The 20,899-nt window shown below is 42.1% G+C and overlaps 1 protein-coding gene and 1 long non-coding RNA gene across 11 annotated transcripts in view; one reads left to right on the top strand and one right to left on the bottom strand.

The window, feature by feature from the left end:
• Positions 1 to 20,899, top strand: part of BVES (blood vessel epicardial substance) — a 54,044-nt gene that overhangs the window by 14,028 nt on the left and 19,117 nt on the right. For 5 of the 10 annotated variants that reach the window (XM_043542720.1, XM_043542719.1, XM_043542718.1 and 2 more), the window contains 5 exons: positions 3,385 to 3,509; positions 11,131 to 11,214; positions 15,611 to 15,798; positions 16,511 to 16,558; positions 17,401 to 17,509. In XM_043542720.1, coding sequence (XP_043398655.1) covers positions 3,385 to 3,509; positions 11,131 to 11,214; positions 15,611 to 15,798; positions 16,511 to 16,558; positions 17,401 to 17,509 — 554 coding nt within the window. The remainder of the gene's footprint in view (positions 1 to 3,384; positions 3,510 to 11,130; positions 11,215 to 15,610; positions 15,799 to 16,510; positions 16,559 to 17,400; positions 17,510 to 20,899) is intronic. The other 5 variants (XM_043542721.1, XM_043542714.1, XM_043542715.1 and 2 more) reach the window with 3 other exon arrangements.
• On the bottom strand, positions 1,648 to 2,725 carry LOC122465013. The gene is made up of 2 exons (XR_006289524.1): positions 2,077 to 2,725; positions 1,648 to 1,796 (listed from the first exon to the last, which is right to left on the bottom strand). It is a non-coding gene; the product is annotated as an uncharacterized LOC122465013 (long non-coding RNA).

Raw genomic sequence — 20,899 nt, 5'->3', positions numbered from 1 at the left:
TTTTCTTCAACAGCAAACATAATATTTTAACAAAACAAGCATATAAATTTTTGAATTTAGTTAAACATTCAAGTTTTTTAAAATCAGTTTTGATTTTGTTAATTTTTTTTTACTAAAATAGTTAAATGAAATATTAAAAAAAAAAAAACCAACAAAAATTAAATCAACTATGTCAGCCAGGTCAACATGAGAAACGTAAAATATTGGCTTCTGCTGCTAACTCAGTCATCTTCACCTTCATTTTCCTGTTTGTTCATAATCTGGAAAAGAAAAACAAGCTTTCCTGCTTTTTCAGGTTCCAAATGATTTCTCAATTTGGAATGGATTGGTCCAAAGGAAGAAAATATTCTTTCTACTCCGGCAGAAGAAGCTACTGCTGTTAAAAGTGAGATTATCACTTCAATAGTCTCTGAATCCAAGTGCTTAGGTGACTTCCACCTAAGTGACTTCACTGGTGTGACTTTCTTTAAAACGTCATCAGCAAACATATATTTCTTGAATGGTTCACCCTTAGCTCTGAAGTTTATTATAGTTGGCATTATGAAGGGATGATTGCTGGATGTCCATGTCATAGCCAACTCCTCTTCTTCAGCAGTTAAGGTTTGACCCTGCTACTGAGAATTGACAATATTTGCAAGAAAATGAGCTGCAGATAGTGCTTGTCCCATTCTTTTTTTTTTTTTTTTAATGCTTGTCATTTAACTCTGTCATTGCATATTTCTCTTTTTAAGATCTCACTCAGTTCCTTTCAAATTTCAACAGCATCAACAATAAAACAGCTATTTCCCTTCATTTTGTTCAAGGCTACAGAAATAGGCTTCAGGATACTCAGCATGTGTTCAACATTTCTCTTAAGCCCAATGTTGAGAATTTTTTCACAATTTTGTTCACAAAATGTCATCAGATTAGGCCAGTTCTTGATATAGTGCTCAAAACAGTCCACTACTGAGTTCCATCGCATGGCTTGTGGGAGAGTTAGCTTGGTTCCTCACACTTTTTTCAGAGCAGCTGCTGCAAAGTGGTTGTTATGGAAGTATTTTGCAATTTCGACAACATTAGCCTTTATTTCTGAAACACTGAAATCTTTGACTAGGAGGTGCATCAAATGAGCACCGCAACCATATGTTGTTAGTTTGGGACTCTCTTCTAAATCATTTCTTCTCATCTTGGATACATTTGCAGCATTGTCTGTGACCAAGCTGCGTAGTAGACATTTGAAATTTTTCCCGCAGTTTGTGATAGCTTTTATTGCTACTTCTTGTAAGTACTCCGCTGTGTGTGCATTTCCTGATGTATCAATTGTTTCTGTAAGGAAGATGTTCCCTTCTTTTATTGTCACACAAGCACATACAACAGGATCATTGCGGACATTGGTCCACCCATCAAGACTCAGGTTAACAATTTTACCCTCTAGACCTTTTGCACACTGCTCAGTTTCTCTTTCATACACTTTATCCAGCAATTTGCCTGAGACATCTGCTCTGTTGGGTGGACTGTATCCTGGTCTTAATGACTGAACCATGTTAATGAAGCGTGGGTTCTCAATCATACGGAAAGGAGAGTTTGTTGCATAAACAAACTGGGCAATTTTTTCATCAATTACCTCTTTTTGTAATCTTACCTATGGTTGTTTTTGGATGATGGAGATTTTGCTACAGGTGGTATACTGTGGCTACGTGACATACATGGTGTGACTGAAACACTATCCTTGGCAGATAGCTCTGAAACTATAGAAAATGATAGTGATCTTGAGGGTGGATAGTCTTCAGAATCCTGTATGTTGAGGATGGATTCTCCTAAACAAAATAAGCCAATGCAGTTATTTAATTATTATTACCATACTGCTCGTTTAGCATTACTCATTGCATTCACTGACACTCAGTACTACTTTAAAGGTGAAATTGTAAAAGGAAGAGCTGCCTATTTCAGCTATTTATTTTTTTATCACAACTGCATCTAAAATGATAATACCATAGAGTAACAACTATATATTTTTTGCTCAAACATGAGAATTCAAGAATAGTTCAGAAGGAAGACAGGCAGTCCTTAAAGTATGAAATAAAAAAGTTTACCAACCTGAAGATCCTGCATGTTCAGACATGTTCCTTTCATCCTCTTCAACACAGCTTCCTCCTGAGAAGGAACACTTCTCATGATGTTGTTTCATTTAGGCAACCAGGCCTTGTATTTCTTTGTTACACTGTTTGCATTTTGCACGCATGCCTGTCTTACCCACAGGTAGAGGAGCTTCATTAAAATAGTATGGCCTACTGCCATTATAGGTTTTCCCTTCTAGTGAGAGAATAGTATGGTAGACCTCAAATCAATGACGGCTACCCTCAGAAAGACCTCAAGACTTATGGAATATGTTGCTCAAACAGTTTCACTTTTGTTTCTACTGCCTGTCCCTCCCTTCTCACATTTATCTCCAGACTACTTCTCCTTGTCCAAATCTGTTCTGCCACCAGCAATCTTCTATTCATTGAACTTTTTGGAACTTTGCACTTTTAGAGAGAGGTAAGGGATTGACTCTGTGTATACAAATTTGCAGAGGGACAATAGGGTGGAGGTCTGTTATTTCTCACCTCTCTATGTATATTTATTTATTTAAAAACATTTTTGCTGTTAACAAGCATATTATCTCTGGAGACCGAAATGCACAGTTTGAGAACTGCAAAACTAAGCATCTCTGATAGTATCTTCTAGACTGAGCACTGTGTCCCATTGGGTAGATAGAAAGATGAACCTAAATCTTGAAGCCCCTGGAACCCCAGAAGATTGGGTCCCTAATCCATGAACTATTGGAACTCATTTACAAAACTTTTCTTAAACATTACATGAATATATTGTTTCATACTACAGAATTTAGAATTTAGAATTCCTACTCCATAATGAGAGATCTTTTGAGCTATAATGTATCTTAATTAAAACTATCTTTAGATAAGTTTTTTTCCTCAAAAAGCATTTTATCAAAAAATCTGATTTTAAATAAAAAATCCAATTTTTTTTAAATCATTGATTTTTATCCACCCTGTTCTCATTTTTGTCTCAAATCAGTGTAATGCCAGCTGTATGAAGCAGTTGTATGTTTTAGTTAAAATGCTTCTTGTAACTAAATAAAATTAACTATTATACTTACACTTAATAAAACATTGCTTACCTTGATCCATAGTACCTAAGTCTGAAACTTGTGAAATGCATCACTTCTGAACATAATCACTGTAATCTAAAATAGGGTGCTGTATTATCTATATCAAAAGAATGAAGTGTGTGTATATATATGTGTGTGTGTGTGTGTGTGTATATATGTGTGTGTGTATAAAATAATAAAATCTGGTAAAAAATATTTTTGTATCTTTTAACTTCCTGCTTTATTTTTCACAGGATGTGTACTTTTCATCATCTGGGCCATTCTGTACCGCTGTGCTTTGGATATAATGATCTGGAATTCGGTGTTCTTGGTTGTCAACTTCCTGCATTTTATATATCTACTGTACAAGAGAAGACCGGTATGTAAAGAGTATCATCATTACAGAGTCTGGTAGGGTACAAGGAATGGACCAAGTCCTATGGCTGTGCTTGGGCAAGCCTCCCATTGAATTCTGTTGGAGTTTTGCCTGAGTGGGTTAGTTATCAACCCCAGCAGGTACCAGCTAACATTAGTGTGATTTTTATCCTGATAGTTTGTGCATCACTGTCTGATGTAGTACTTCCATTTTAAACCTCTTTTTTTTGTTTGTTTTTTGGTCAGGCATCCTTTCCTTTATCTAAAGGACAAGGACATACATTTCAAAAGTGACTAGTGACTTTTGGATGCACAACTGGAGCATTTCAAAGGGGCCAGATTTTTCAGTGGATAGGTGCTCAAAACTTCTGAAAATCAGGTCCGCATATTTCAAGGTGGACATCCATAACTAATTATTCCTGGAAAATTAGGCCATGACCTCTTTGGGGATAAAACTTCTCTTGCTTAGTTTAAACCCAGAAGTATCTGGTGTACTGATGCGGACGAGGTTGAGAGTACATTTTGGCTCTTTATAAACCTGGAAATAAATGTAGGTGTTCATATACAAACAACTTTAATGTTGTTCTTGCAGTCCATTCATACAAAAATACCCTTTGGGCCATGTGTCCTCTCTCACCCTTTTATGTAGAGGGAAGGAAATCCACAAAGAAAACCCTGGTCAGACCCTACAGATGGGGAAAGTGATAAGTGAAATACTATTCCCTTCTCTATCAGATATCTGGGATGCCCAGGAATGAGCATGAGAAAGTGGGCAGGGTGATGGAAGATCCACATTCAGTGACATGATTCCTGCCTTTAACCAGTTTGGGGCATGGGGATAATTTGCAGGTCAAATCAGCGAAGCTAAAGCTGCCTAAACTCTGGCTGTGCACCCTGTGACTCCCCTCCATAGAATCAAAGGGAACAGCTAGGGGAGTGAGCAAATAATCTGGAAGGGTCTTCAGAGTAGTTTAGAACTGGAGTCAATCAACAGACTTGAGCACAGTCACTGAGGTTGGAGGCCAGGATCCTTGGGAATCCCCATTCCTTTATCCATCCTGCCACCTGATATCTTCCCATTCTGTGAGTACACAAATTCAATGGATGGGTAGGGATAAGGGTTAGAATGTGCCTATTCCATGGCTCCAGTGGACCACAGGAGTGTTTCCATTAATTTGTTCCCCTAATGTATTCTTTTTGTGTATGACCATTTATTTTTAAATTTTAGCACATAGCTAGTCCTGACTGCGGCCTCTTGCCTCTTTTTAGAAATCTTTAGGCTTAGAAAGAAAAAAGGGAAAATTTTATTTTTTGCTCACTTAGATTTTGTACAATATGAAGTCCAATCTTAAGAGAAATTTGCTATCTGAAGGTTACAGGAATATATATACTTGGGGCCAAATTCTGAGGTGTTTAGCAGAACAACTCTGTGCATTACTCAGTTAAGTACTGCAGAACACGGCCTTTAGCTTTGTTCAGCCAGTACCTGAAATCAGACCTACTCCTTCCAAAGTGTATCTTAGATCAGTGCTGGAAGAAAAAATTCCAGCTGGAACTGAATTCTTATACCAAATCAAATCCCCTGGCTGCCCTCTCACATACTCTCTTCCTTTCCTGGCAGGGCAAAGTAAAGCTTTATCTAGTTTTTGTCTAAAGCATCATCAGTCACTATTTTAAAACTAGATAGATTGCTCTACTGCTAACTGTCCCTTTAGCTACATGCAGTATATTGAGCCAATCCAAGATGAGCCTAAATTGCCCATTGCCTTTTAAAATCCCTTCAATTTAAAAGGGAGTAAGCACATTTGTTTCTTACTTCTCTGGCTGAGATGCTTACACAATTATTTTAGAAAATATTTTCTTGGTCTTCAGAATACAACATGATGATGAAACTGCACCTTTGCCTATAAACTCAGGTATTCTGTCTCTGTTATGCCCCACCCATTACTGTATCTAAGCACCTACTGTACACAAATTTTCATATGTATTATGTTATAGGCTCCCAACATGGATGTCATAACCTCCAGAGGGGTCACTAATGTGTCATGACCATCTTACCCTTCTTCTATTAGATTAGAGAGGGTGATGGGGGAGGACGGTAGATCCTGGTATTGAAAACACAGAGAACCACTGTATTCTATGATAAAGTAACAGAAGACCTTCTTGCAACAGATGTATGCAAAGGGCCAAGATTAAAATAGCAGTAAGAACTTTAACTCTGACTTAAGTGACTAAAATCTGAGACTTAATGCAATACTAACATACTTTTTTTTGTGTGCCACAGTAATAATTTGACTGTATAAAAGTGCCAGAGTCCACTAGGGACTTCACTTTTGCTATTGATCTTGCAGGAAAAGCACTCAAATACTACAGTGACGGGCAGTAGTATAAAACACTGATAGATATTGTTTATGTAGGTCCAAATAGAGAATATTTGAGTTTGAAACTCAATTTATAAACTACTAGTCAATGAAAGTGTTAGAAAATCCTTTCAACAGGTGGGGTGAGGGGACTTCTTGCCCATCTTATAACTTTGCTAAATTCCTCTTCTGTGTTTAGTTGGCTACTTATGCCCATACTGGGAAAAGTGCAGTTGGCTATTTATATATGCACTGTCCCTTGAGCGCATTATGGTTGACAACTGCCTTCCAGTGGTGTCTGAAAAGAAAATGATGTTTGTTTTTCAATTTTCATCTTCAGATTGCATGTGCCAGTAAAGCAATGCAGCCGGGACTTCTAAGAGCAGGCCATATTTGATTTTAATAGCAGCTAGTCCTTGGATGGAATTGAGTGTTCGGGAGAGATGCAACACTACATAAGAACCTCCATTCAGCCCTAGTCTTAGGTTGCATTTTTAAATGGTGACAAGCATTCATGTCCAGATTTCTTCACACCCCAATGGGACACCTCTCACGCATTGGCAAGAACATCAGTTTTGATTTTGTCATCTTGTCTTTCTACTCTTCTGTCTGTCTGTGTCCCTTTGATAGCACCCATCTCTGATGTGTGACCACTCACACTTGCTCTTTTAGAGGTAAAATACATACAAGCAAATACTGACCGTGAAATTGCTCATTTCATCTCTGTTGCTAGGTGTGTGTGTGTCTGTATGAGAGAGACAATGCTGTATCCACCCTTGGTCTAGGGGGAGAGGCAATTCATCATAAAATCCAAATAGCTAAATAAGTGCACAGTAATGGAAGACGCTGTCTCTGTTTCTTGAGCCAAAGAGAGTTTTACCATGAAGTGTTGTTAAATGAATAAGGACTACTGATCACTAATATTTGTGACTGTTTGACCATGTGGTTGGTTGGTTTGAAAAGTGTGAATTGGGAGTGCTTTGTTCCAGGTGGGCCTTGAATGGTTGATTGGAGGAAAGGCTTTGGGCCAGGGCAACTGCTTCAAGCCAGCAGCCTTATAAAAAAGCAGCCAGTTTTGAACAAAATGAGCGGTGAACAGAGGATAGGCAAACAGAGGGAGTTCGCCTTGGGGGAGTTCTCACAGAGTTTTTTGCCTTTCAGGCTTCTGTGAGTAGTAAATAAAACATCTGAAGAGGCTCTTGAAAGGAAGACAATGTGGATCATGAACGATCCGCTGTTGTGACCTGCACAGGATATACCATCTTGGCCTTTCTCCCAGAGGATAGACGTGACTTTGTCTGTATCAAGTGCAAACTAGTCTTCATATTGGAAGAGAAGGTTAAAGGACTAGCTACCCAAGTATCAACCCTGAGTTGCATCAGAGAAAATGAAGACTTTCTGGATAGATGACAGCGTTTAGTACTGCAGGCACAGCATGCTGAAGACTCAGAGGACAGTGCAGAATGGGGAAGAAAACTGGCAACATGTGACCTCCAGAAGAAGAAGGAGGAGAACTCCTGTACCCCCAATGCAGATAGAGGTAAGAAACCATTTTCAGGCTCTCTGCACAGATACGATGGCAGAGAATGATTTGGAAGAGTTACCTGAGGGAAGGGATCAGAGGGAGACACCATCGACCGGAAGGCATGGGAAGCATTGTCTTGGGGATGGGGGTTCCACATCCACCACTCCCAAGAGGCAGAGATGGGGTGGTGGTTGTCGGGGGCTCTCTCCTAAGGGGGAATGGAGTCATCCGTCTACCATCTAGACCAGGAAATTCAGTGTGCTGCTTGCCTGGAGCTAGAATTCAGGATGTGACAGTGTGTCTGCTGAGACTGATCAAGCCCTTGGACTGCTATCCCTTCCTACGTCTCCATGTGGACGCCAATGATACTGCCAAGAATGACCTTGAGTTGGTGACTGTGACTATGTGGCTCTGGGAAGAAGGATAAAGGAGTTTGAGGCGTAAATCATGTTCTCATCCTTCCTCTCTGTTGAAGGAAAAGGCCCAGGTAGGGACCATCGAATTGTGAAGATAAATGCGTGGTTGCTCAAGTGGTGTCCAAGAGTGGGCTTTGGATTCTTCAACCATGGGATGTTCCAGGAAGAAGGATTGCTAGGAAGAGAGGGAAGAGCGTCTTCCCAAGCAGGCTTGCTAACCTAATGAGGAGGGCTTTAAATTAGGTTTGCTGTGGGATGGTGACCTAAGCCCTGAGGTAAGTGGGATACCGGGAGGAAACACAAGGAGGAGGGTGCAACAGGGGAGGCCTCCTCATCCCTACTGAGAAAGTAGGGTAATTGGCTAGTTATCTTAAGTGCCCGTACATGAATTCAAGAAGCCTGGGAAACAAACAGGAATCATTGGAAGTCCTGGCACAGTCAAGGAACTATGATGTGACTGGAATAACAGAGACTTGGTGGGGTAACTCACATGACTGGAGCACTGTCGTGGATGGGTATAAACTGTTCAGGAAGGACAGGCAGGGAAGAAAAGGTGGAGGAGTGGCACTGTATGTAAGAGAGCAGTATGATTGCTCAGAGCTCCAGTATGAAACTGGAGAAAAACCTGTTTGAGTCTTTGGGTTAAGTTTAGAGGCGAGAGCAACAAGGGTGATGTTGTGGTGGGCATCTGCTATAGACCACCAGACCGGGAGGATGAGGTAGATGAGGCTTTCTTCGGACAACTACAGAAGTTTCCTGGTTCTCATGGGGGACTTCAATCACCCTGACATCTGCTGGGAGGGCAATACAGCAGTGCACAGAAAATCCAGGAAGTTTTTGGAGAGTGTTGGGGACGACTTCCTGGTGCAAATGCTGGAGGAACCAACTAGGGGCCATGCTCCTCTTGACCTGCTGCTCACAAACAGGGAAGAATTGGTAGGGGAAGTAGAAGTGGGTGGCAACCTGGGCAGCAGTGACAGTGAGATGGTTGAGTTCACGATCCTGACAAAAGGAAGAAAGGAGAGCAGCAGACTACAGACCCTGGACTTCAGAAAAGCAGACTTTGACTCCCTCAGGGGACTGTTGGGCAGGATCCCCTGGGAGGCTAATATGAGGGGGAAAGGAGTCCAGGAAAGCTGGCTGTATTTTATAGGTGCCTTATGGCGGGCACAGGAACAAGCCATCCAGATGTGCAGAAAGAATAGCAAATATGGGAGGGGACCAGGTTGGCTTAACTGAGAGATCTTCAGAGAGCTTAAACACAAAAAGGAATCTTACAAGAAGTGGAAACTTGGACAGATGACTCGGGAGGAGAAAATATTGCTTGAGCATTCAGGGATGTAATCAAGAAGGCCAAAGCACAATTGGAGTTAGAGCTAGCAAGGGATGTGAAGGGTTTCTACAGGTATGTTAGCAACAAGAAGGTCAGGGAAAGTGTGGGACCCTTACTGAATGAGGGAGGCAACCTAGTGACAGGTGATGTGGAAAAAGCTGAAGTACTGAATGCTTCTTTTTTCCCCCTTGGTCTTCACAGACAAGGTCAGCTCCCACACTGCTGCAGTGGGCAGCACAATACAGGAAGGAGGTGAGTGGCCCTCAGTGGTGAAAGAACAGATTAAGGACTATTTAGAAAAGTTGGATATGCACAAGTCCATGGGTCCAGATCTAATGCATCCAAGGATGCTGAGAGAATTGGCTGATGTGATTGCAGATCCATTGGCCATTATCCTTGAAAATTTGTGGCAATTGGGGGAGGTCCTGGACAATTGGAAAATGGCAAATATAGTGCCCATCTTTAAAAAAGGGAAGAAGGAGAATCCGGGGAACTACAGATCAGTCCGCCTCACCTCAGTCCCTGGAAAAATCATGGAGCAGGTCCTCGAGGAATCCATTTTGAAGCACTTGGAGGAGAGGAAGGTGGTCAGGAACAATCAACATGGATTCACCAAGTGCAAGTTATGCCTGACGAACCCAATTGCCTTCTATGATGAGATAACTGGCTCTGTGGCTATGAGGAAAGTGGTGGGCTTGATATATCTTGACTTTAGCAAGGCTTTTGGTACGGTCTCCCACAGTGTTCTTGCCAGCAAGTTTTAAAAAGTATGGATTGGATGAATGGACTATAAGGTGGAGAGAAGGCTGGCTAGATTGTCAGGTTCAATGGGTAGTGATCAATGGTTCGATGTCTAGTTGGCAGCCGGTATCAAGTGGAGTGCCCCAGGGTCGCTCCTGGGGCCAGTTTTGTTCAACATCTTCATTAATGATCTGTATGATGGGATGGGTTGCACCCTCAGCAAGTTCGCAGATGACACTAAACTGAGCGGAGAGGTAGATCTGCTGGAGGGTAGGGAAAGTTCCAGAGTGACCTAGACAAATTGGAGGATTGGGCTAAAAGAAATCTGAGGACAAGGACAAGTGCAGAATCCTGCACATAGTGCATGGGATCCTTCCATCCTGCGACAGGCTCGGGACCGACCGGATAAGCAGCAGTTCTGCAGAAAAGGACCTGGGGATTACAGTGGACGAGAAGCTGGATATGAGTCAATAGTGTGCCCTTGTTGCCAAGAAGCCTAACGGCATATTGGGCTGCATTAAAAGGAGCATTACCAGCAGATTGAGGGAAGTGATTATTCCCCTCTCTTCGGCACTGGTGAGGCCACATCTGGAGAACTGTGTCCTGTTTGGGGCCCCGCACTACAGAAAGGAATGTGTACAAATTGGAGAGAGTCCAGTGGAGGGCAACTAAAATGATTAGGGGGGCTCGGGCATGTGGTTTATGAAGAGAGGCTGAGGGAACTGGGCTTATTTAGTCTGCAAAAGAGAAGGGTGAGGGGGGATTTGATAGCAGTCTTCAACTACCTGAAGGGGGGGGTTCCAAAGAGGATGGATCTAGACTGTTCTCAGTGGTGGCAGATGACAGAACGAGAAGCAATGGTCTCAAGTTGCAGTGAGGGAGGTCTAGGTTGGATATTAGAAAAAACTATTTCATTAGGACGGTGATGAAGCACTGGAATGGGTTACCTAGGGAGGTAGTGGAATCTCCATCCTAGAGGTTTTTAAGGCCTGGCTTGACAAAGCCCTGGCTGGGATGATTTAGTTGATTGGCCCTGCTTTGAGCAGGGGGTTGGACTCGACCTCCTGAGGTCTCTTCCAACCCTAATTTTCTATGATTTGAACTCAGCAGTATAAAAGTCGTTTCATGCATGTAAATACCAGCTTAGAAATTTCCATCATGATTAGAATACTCCCTCCTCATGTGACAGACAAAGCGAAGTGACAATGTGACTGTATCTTCAAACAACTCCACTCTCTCTTCATTTGAAGATCCCAGTCCTGCTACTCCATTGCCTTACACCTTCTGTAGTCCTTTGCCCAGAAGATGGTGGGAGTGAAATGTTACCAAATCAGGTACTATTTTACGCTCACTATGCATTGATGTGAATGACTGCTTAAAGTGAAGATCATCTGTTCAGAACTCTCCTTCTTGCTTTGAAAACAATAGTCTGAGTACATAAGGGGCCTTTCACACACTCTCCCCTTTATTGGTAAGAGAGGCTTCTCCTCTGCAATTCTTGTCTTTGGGAAGAGCCCAAGTACAGTGCAGTGGTCTCTCTGGGGGATCCACACTGGCCACGCCACGCTCAGTACAACCCACCCCCACCCTGCTTCCCCTATTCTCAGAGGTGGTACAGAGCTGGTTGGGTTGACTGTGCACCTAGCATAAGGAGTTCCCAGTAGAAAGGGTAATTTCCCCAGAGAGGACTTAAACCTGCCCCTTTGTGCTAACCTAGCAAGTAGAAAGAGGCAATGGCACAATGAGGAATTGGACCCTAAGGGTCCAATTTTTCAGAAGTTCTCTGCACCCATAACTGCAGTTGTAAGCAGTGTGGCTGCTCAGCGCCTCTGAAAATCAGGCTCTGAATATCTTGCAACATAAACCCATCCATCATGTGAATTTTAAAAATACTGTAAAATTAAATGGAAACAAGAAAACATATGCCAGACAATATATGTATCTTCTTCATTATACCTTCTGAGCAATAACTCGTCTTGTAGATGCAACATCTGCTACTTACTCCACTCTTTGTAATTGCTGTGAATGTAACTTTGCTTTTACTATGAACTTGAAAGTTGGTGGTTTTAAACATAACCACAGAAGGTAGCAAAGAAGATGTTAAAAAATAATTTTTGAATGAGATTTTCTATCTGCAAGTATTGGCCACCACCCAGAATCATTTTTATTTACTTGGCCTCACACATCACATAATCTAGAAAGAATGGAAAAACAATTAAAATTCAAGCCGTATTGCAGAATGAATAATTGATAGATATTTTCAGTTAAATATTTATTTCATTAAATGTAGTCTTTGGAAAAACAGTGGGTTCTTTTCTGACCAAAATATGACTTCTTTGGCTTTAGCTTATTGAGGCTTTACCTACATGGTTCTTTTAAGAACCTCCCCCTAACTCAGAAGCTAAAAGATTCTAATCAGTGCCTCTGCAGCACTCTGGCTCGAGGCTTTGGCAGTACTCCAGAACTCTTCATCTATCACAGAGCAAAACTGATACCTACCCATATGGCTCATTTGGAAAATGGCTCACAATGACGTCTGCCGAAGCAATCAACTGTGCTTACTTAGGTTAGGGTGAACACTGCTTTGAGAGGGAGGGCTCTCAAAGGAGAATAATACCTCCCACCTGATCACTCGTTTTAAAAGCGGCACTTCAGTTATGCCTGCTTTCCACTTAGATACATTTACATATTAGATCATGAAAGCTCTAAACTTTGTTTTGTTTTCCTTAGTCAGTTTTGCCCTCACAAATGCTTGTGTAATTCCCAACTCTGTCCACGGGGGCTGCACATGCACATCTAAGAATAAAATTTGACCCTGTCTGTGAACTGGTAAGATCACATGCAGGGAGATACACAGCATTAAGTTAGAATTGCTGACACAAAGGAGGGACTGACTGGAGAAGAGATGTCAATTGCAATCAGTCCATCTAACCTCACAGTTGCACGGAACCTATATGCAGATATTAGCAACCTTAGGGGATTCTGTGATTGATCTATTATGATCCCTAGCACACTTCTCCCTACCATGTATGTTTAAATTGAAACTTTGCTTTGCCTGGGCATAGGCCCTTTTTAGCTGTTAAGAATTATGATGTGCAGCACGGCCTGGGGAATTGAAAACTTCAGTCTCCTACAAACATAGTTACTGTAGCTTGAGTGCTAACAACCTTATTGTTAATCTTGCCTGAGCATTTCCATTCCAACACCCCTCTTTCAGGTATTTAAAGGCTATATCATAATGCATATGCATAAGGAGGCCAGATTAAAGGTGCACAGGCAATGTTAATCCGGCCTTTCTTAGCTTTTCAGGGCTTGACTTTGCATCCTTAATAATGTTTTTTTGTGTGTAATTTTCTAGATATTTAAAAAAGCAAACTCAAAAATGGAAGTTCTTTCACGTAGCATTATATTGACACCCACAGGGATCATTAGCAGGTTGGAACCTTTTAGATCCACTGCATAGACCTCTGCCGCTTGAGCTAACAGAATAACTGATAGCAGTACTAGGTTGTTGTTCTCTATGTGGACTAGCTGTAGAGGGAGATGGGACACTTTGCCAGTGGGTTTCAAAGATATTTGCTGGCAGCAAAGAAATGGTAAGACTCGGGGATCATGGGTTCCGTTGCAGACTCTGGAGGAACGTGTGCTGCAATGGGCACTGACACTTCTGCTCATTTCCCCCCAGCTTGACCCCTTCTGTCCCATCACCTCCATGAATCCTCCTGCCCTTGTCTCTGCTCCAGTCCTCTGTATCCCAGTTTCATCCTCCTCATCTAGTCAGTGCCAGTCTCCACTTCTGAGAGGCTTCTGGTCGCAGCCCCAGGATCCCCCTTTTCCCACTCCCAGTCTCCCTCCCCAGTCTGTCTCTGTGTTCCTCCAGTACTCCCCTGCCCATGTTTCCCAGGCCTCCATAGGAGCCAATGCTCCCAGTCCCAATCTCCCTCCCCAGGCTTCTCATCCGTTCTCAGTATCCTCACCTCCGCTGGCTCCTTGTCCCAGTTGCTTTGCCCAGCCAGTCACATCCTGTCGTCTTGTCAGATCTTTCTCACCAGCATCCTTATCCCTTCCCATCCCTATGGGTTCTCAGGCTCCTTGCCCAGCCAGTCCCAGTCTCCACCCTCGAGCTCTGTGTCCCAGTCTATTCCCTGGCCCTCACTCACAATGCCCTATGTCTGGCTTTTGTCCCCTCTGCATTAGAATCAGACTATTCCTTCCACTGCGTTGCCTGGGTCCCAATAGAGTAGGGGGCGGAGGTCACTGAGAGCACAGGAGAGACCACTTCCCTGTTCTCAGTGCGGGTGTCTGGACACACCCTAGCCAGGAGCAGCCATAGCTAAAAGCCTAGCCTACCTTTGCCCCTGGACTGGAACATGCTCCATTGCTCTGTGGGGCTGGCACATGTGTTATCTGGTCAGCACAAGGAGCTGTGACAGGCCTCGAGTATGCTCAGTGGGGATAGAATCTTTCAAGACTTTTCACTGTTAAGCTATAGCAAATTTCAACTGAACTTGTGCAAATGTGCCTTTCAGAAGTGTAACTTGGCCAGATTTGGACGGATTTTCACAGTGATGGCAAAAAGCGCATCCCTGACACAAAGGCCACCTCCCTGCCAAAAGTAAAGTCCCTATTCCAAAGCATAGGGGCCTTTCCAATGAAAAGGTCACTAGAATATTTTTAACATTGAAAAATAATTTTATTTTCCTTAGTCTCATTCTTGGAAATGGCTGTCCTGTTTTGGATGAAATTTTCCACAACAATTGAGCTAGAGGCAGACACCTGGCATGGAAAATTTCAGCTAAAGTAGTTTAAGTTTGGCAAAGTGATAAGTGACCTGAAATTGGGGTCTTCTAATGGGAAGTGTTGGGCAACAATAACAGGTGGTGCTACCAGCTCCACCTATAAGTTTGTTAATCATTTTTTCTTTATTTTCCATTCTGAATATGTTTACTTCCCTTTTTATTCTCTGATGTCCACACCCTTTGTCTGTCCTGTTCCACCATCAAGCAGGCCTCTCTGCTCAAGGTTTCCTGTGCTTTGGGGTAGACAAGGACCCAAAGCACTAGCTGCTGTCTCCTTCCCAGTTGCTTTCGTTCAGGAAATACTTTCAGGCTTAGGATTTCAGCCAGCTTCCTTTCCCTCTTCCCTGCAGCCGAAGTTTGGGTGCGCTCCCAAGAGTGGGATGTTCATCTGGCAGTGGCTTCTTCCTCACTCATGACATGTGCGTATGGTGGGTTTCTGCATGTTGGCTCTGTTTTTAGGGCTTGCAGGCCTGCTGTCCCTCTGCATACAAGCCATGAATATGAAGAGGTGCTCCCTCATTCTTTCCTGAGGCACAGATGTGTAGTGAAAGACACAGGGGTCCTGATGTTCCAGATGCCTTTCTGGGCCAAACTCTATGTGCTCTTACAGCAGTATAAATCCAGAATGACTGTTTACATCAATTCAAATTCTATGGCTACGGAAAAGATGTTTAAAGTACCAGCATACCATCTTGACACAATTTTAGCTCTGCATAAACAAGTGCTATGTTCACCATCTGAGAGTCAACATTTGTAGAGAGATGCCAGTTCTTTCCTGCCCTATATGTAGACAAAACCAGAGGTATCTCAGCTACAACCGTTTTGGCAAATGGTGAATTTTTATAGCAACCTGTGGCACTGAAAAATAACCTTGCACTTCGGTTTCTTCACTGACCCATTCGCCTTTATGATGTCTGTTGTTGCATTCCAGATCAAGATAGAGAAGGAATTCAGTAGTCTGTACAAGAGAATGTTTCAACCACTCCACGTACCTCCAGAACTGTTCCAGAGATTAACTGGACAATTCTGCAACATTCAGACTTTAAAAACAGGTCAAGCATATGCTGCAGAGGACAAAACATCAGTTGATGATCGACTAAGTATCCTGCTAAAGGGAAAGTATGTGCTGCATCAAGTTTGGAGTCTGGTGGCACCTTAAGGACGAACAGATTTATTTGAGCATAAGCTTTCGTGGGTAAAAAACCCCACTTCTTAAAGTTTGGGAAAGTCTTGTGTATTGCATGAGGGTGGAATGAAAAACAAATTCAAAGGAAGGTCATTTTAAAAATAATTGTTCGCAATATACAGTAAAAGCTGTGTTTATCCAGCCCTGTACCAACCAGAAAGCTCTATTAAACTGACATTTCTAAACTTCATAGAAAGTCAGGTTTATACTCCAGTTGGCGCGGGGCCAGCAGGCTCCCTACCTGGCTCTGCGTGGCTCCTTGGAAGCAGTGACATGGGGAGGAACGGCCACAAGGGATTCAGAGTGTGGGGAGGGCTGGGCGTGGGGGTACCGGATCCGTGCGGGGGGAGCGGGGGTTCACCTTGGGTGGCTCCCCGCGAGCGTCAACCTGTCCCTGCTGCTCCTAGGTGGAGGTGCGGCTAGGCAGCCCTGCATGCTGCCTCCACCCTCAGGCGCCGCCCCTGCAGCTCCCACTGTCCGCAGTTCCACGCCAATAGGATCTGCAGAGCCAGCTGATTGGAGATGCACCGATTCATAAGTTCCCTTGATCAGACTTGTTCATGAAGCTGCTGTGGAGTTCTAGCTAGAGTTTAAAGCTGATATTCCCTGTAAGCTGTGGTACCACCATCTATCCTCTTTCCCTAGGCGTGCTAGTGGCACTCCATGTCACTATGCAGGTGGATCAAACCCAAGGTATTTGGAAGACATCTGATAGATATAGTATTCTGCCTACTGGGTGCTGCCTTCTGGGTAGACCTGGGCAATTTTTTTGGCCGAAACTCTTTCAGTGAAATACGCAGATTCGACAACACTGAAATGTTTAGTGAATTTGTTTAGGCTTTGCTGAATTGTTGGAGTGGAAATAAACCCTAATCAGTGAATAAATACAAAACCCAAACTGTTTCATTTTGACATTTTTCTCAACAGTGTTTCAATTTTTCACTTCAAAACAACTTCATTTTGAAATTTCTCTTTGGGCAATTGCTTCTAATTTTGATTGGGGGAAAAAAAATAAAAAGCTTTTTAACATGGTTGAAACTGAGACAAAATATTCACCAAAAACGTCCCAAAAATTGTTTCACCTTTGACCCGAAACAGTGCTGTTTTTTTGTTTTGGAATTGCTAGCAAACCAAAAGAATCCATTATTCACACAGCTCTGCTTCTAGGTTTTTATTCTAGAAATATAGCCCTGAAAGCAGTACTCCTGGGGATTATATCAGGCAACTTAAATTGGCTGATGCTGTGATGTTATTACAAATAGCACCGCCTTTTGAAGGATATACTTATTATTTCAAACCATGTAGCCTGTTTTTAGGATGTGATACTGCTCCCTTTAGAATCAAACTAAGTTTTGTCAAAACTCTCATTATTTGGCTGACAACTAGGTCAGATGCTTGGTGGAAATTCCCTGAAACATGGATTTGCAGTGACCTCTCTGAGTTCTGTATTATCATTGTCAATAATCCTATTCAAATTTAGATTGTTGTTCTACCTTATGGTTTTTAAATGTTCTAACAAATATTTTTATCATCAGAATGAAGGTCTCCTATCGAGGGCATTTTCTGCATAATATTTACCCCTGTGCCTTTATAGATTCTCCTGAATTTCGATCAACTCAGATGAACCGGGGTGAGAAATTCCAGGTATGTTTCTATTTGGCTGTCACTGGATATGAACTTAATGAGCAGGGAATTTATTGACTTGCACAGTTTTTGCTACGGGTTTTTTTATATTTAAAAAATATATATGTTAGGCCATTTAAAAGATACTCCTGACTAGTAATTCATTTCAAAATGATATTAGTTTTTTCACTGACAAACCTCAGTATTGACTTGTTCTATGCTGTTCTTTCTCCCTACAGTTCATATATTTAAATTCTGTTTAATAGGATCTGCACTCCCTGTGCAGGACATATAAATCAGAAGGAGGTTTGAAATTGTCAGCAAAATGTTGAGTGAAATATGTATAGGTTAAAAAGATGTTCTCAAACTGAATCTAGCAAGTGTTTTTGTTTTTGTTTTTTTTTTTTTTTTAAGTGAATTTCAGGTACTACAGCTACCTCTGGTTCCCCTAGTTTACAATCACACTTTTATATTTTTAATGTTCCTCCTTTCTACTATAGCTGTGAGTGTGACGCATACAATTAAGGCTGTGATCCTGCAAACAAGCACGTACTTCACTTTATCCACCCACAGGGACTACTCAGGTGCTTATCTACAGGATCTGGTCTTAACTGACTCTACTGGAAAAGTATATGCAAAAAGAAAAGGAGGACTTGTGGCACCTTAGAGACTAACCAATTTATCTGAGCATAAGCTTTCGTGAGCTACAGCTCACTTCATCGGATGCATACTGTGGAAAGTGTAGAAGATCTTTTATACACACAGCATGAAAAAATACCTCCCCCCACCCCCTCTTCTGCTGGCAATAGCTTATCTAAAGTATGAAACTGGCTGTATGCAACATGTTGTCAAATGCACAAAGACGAGAAACTGAAAAAATATTTTTCTTCTTTTAAACTCGTTTAGTTACAGTAATCTTAGGCATTCGTTATATCTGCTTTTAAAAAAAAAAACTATTACAAGTTTGAAGTTGGTGTCTCTTTAAATGTGTTCAGTTGAAAAAAAAAAAAAAAGCTAATGTGTGAAAATATTGCAGTTGTCATTCAGCAGTAATTACTTATACTGAGTCACTTTATTCATTTATTTCATTTTTGTGTTCCCAAAAATGTAAAATTAATTTATTATATGAGATGTTGTCTTTAAGGAGCAGGCCTCCTTTTTGAACACGTGCACACAAAAATTGTCCTTATGATTAAGAGCAAAAGTTAGTCTATATTCAGACAAAACTCCGAGTGACTTCAACAGGAGCATCACCAGAGGTGAAAGTGGGCTGGTACGGCATACCAGTAAGAAGTGGCAGCCGGTACCGGCCCGTACACAGTTGACCGCACTTTAACGTTGCTGCCCCTTTTGCCTCTCTTCCCCCCCCCCCCCCCCCCCCCGGACTGCCGATGGGATGGGGGGGCAAAAGGGGCACCTGTCCCTGGGCCTGGTGATTTAAAAGGGCCCAGGGCTCCTTGCCGCCGCTACTGCAGCAGCGGCGGGAGCCCCGGCCCCTTTAAATCGCCGCCAGAGCCCCAGGCAGCACGAGATGGTCTGCATGGAAGGGCTGGCTTGGGGGAGGCTGACCCCCCCCAGCCACGCCCCTTCTGCCCAAGTCCCCGCCCCTTCTGGGGGCTCAGCCAGGCCCCTGTACCGGTATGTCTTTTATATTACTTTCACCCCTGAGCATCATATAAGTGAGGCTGCAGGAGTTGATGCCTAGTATAACATGCCATAGAGTACCACACTGGAGACAGGGAGTGATCTTAGGGGTTCTCATTTTTAGGTTTAGCTGATCTGATACTATAACATAGAGTGACACTATTATTTGTATTATTGTATCCTCTAGGAGCCCTAGTCATGGACCAGGAGCTCATTGTACTAGGCGCTGTACAAATGCAGAACACAAAGACAGTCCCTGCCCCAAAGAGTTTACAATTTGATCTCATTACATTGGTGTGAATCCAGAGTAAAGCCAACAGAGACTAACGTGACTGGTAGCTGATGGCCTTGCACTCTGAAGGAAAACAGTGTGGTCCTAACATCTCTTAGGACTTGATCCTATTGCTTGATCTGATTCCCATTGCGGTCAATGAAAAGACACTCATTAACTTCAGTTGGAGTTTCTGCCATGTTATAGAACAATGCTGTTGTCTCAGAAATCCCTTATCTTTCTATCTGCATGCTGTAGCAGTGATCATGGTTTCTAAGGGTCTTGTCTACTTGGGGAAAATTCCCAGAATTACTGTACCAGTATAGTTTTACTGGTATAACTCACCATGCAGACACTCTTATGCAGAATAACAGTGGCTTTTTTCCCAGTTTAACTTATGTTGCTTTAACAGCTCTGGAAGGTGAAGAGATGGCTGAAAGTATTATATACTGGTGTGCAGCAGATAACAAAATATTAAGGAGGGAAGGTTTTCTACCCAAAATACTAAAATCAGTACCAGATGTTTTGCTAGTTCCTTAAAGTGTTACTATTCCTAACTATGACTGACTGTGCAGTAGTTACTGGACTGTGACACTCATCATGCCGGGAAGGGAGGCAGGGTTGGTATGGCATCTAAGTGATTAGGATAATATGTTCCAGTCAAGAACTCGGCATAAGGCCAAGGAGAGATGGTTGTGAAGATATATTCACTAAAGGAATCCTGTACACTTGCAGTCCTCTTCATCTAATCTCTCCTTTAGAAGATGATCAGACATTGATTAGTGCTATTGAAGGGAAATAGTTTAGCATCAAATTTCTCCTACCTTAAAATTATTATCTAGTATGGGATGACCTTCACTTTCTAGGTTTTTGTTTTGTTTTTAATTTCCACACTCTGACCTATATAAAAAAAATCTCATCAGGAATGTTCATGCAGGACTTTATATTTAAATGATCTATAGAACCTTTTGTGCTCCATCCGCTGGCTGTGCTGATGAACAAATACTCTTCCCAAACCTGTACTTCTAAGAACTATTACAAAAAACGTATCACTTAAAACCTGTGTCTAGTATGTGACAGTGTTCCCTTGCCTTCTGAGACTTATACCTTCTTTAATTTATTTTAAGGAAGAAAAAAGGCTACAAGTAACTTAGAAAAGAAGTAACTATATGAGTCCTACTTTTAATTGTTTACTTTTTTTTGTAAAATAAGTGATTTGATTTAAACATGGCTATAGCAGTACTGAACTGTGATTATAGTGGTTTTAGTGTGCCACTGCCCTCTTCTGGCTAAAATGCGAGACCTGCTCAACTGTTAATAAGTTTGTAATTGTCTTCCTGAAAAGGGGATGTAAACCTTTCTGTAACTTCCATAACAGTACTACTGATGACTAATTGCTTGGATTGTTTAGTACAGGTGTCCAAGGCTTGCCTTTACGAAAAGGTCACTAATTTTGTTGTAGCTAATGACAGAGCAAATCAAGCTGTAACAATTTG

Source organism: Chelonia mydas, chromosome 3 (genome assembly GCF_015237465.2).
Source record: "Chelonia mydas isolate rCheMyd1 chromosome 3, rCheMyd1.pri.v2, whole genome shotgun sequence".
Lineage (NCBI taxonomy): Eukaryota > Metazoa > Chordata > Testudines > Cheloniidae > Chelonia > Chelonia mydas.
Note: the sequence above shows the minus strand (reverse complement) of the source record. Positions and strands in the feature narration are given on the sequence as shown.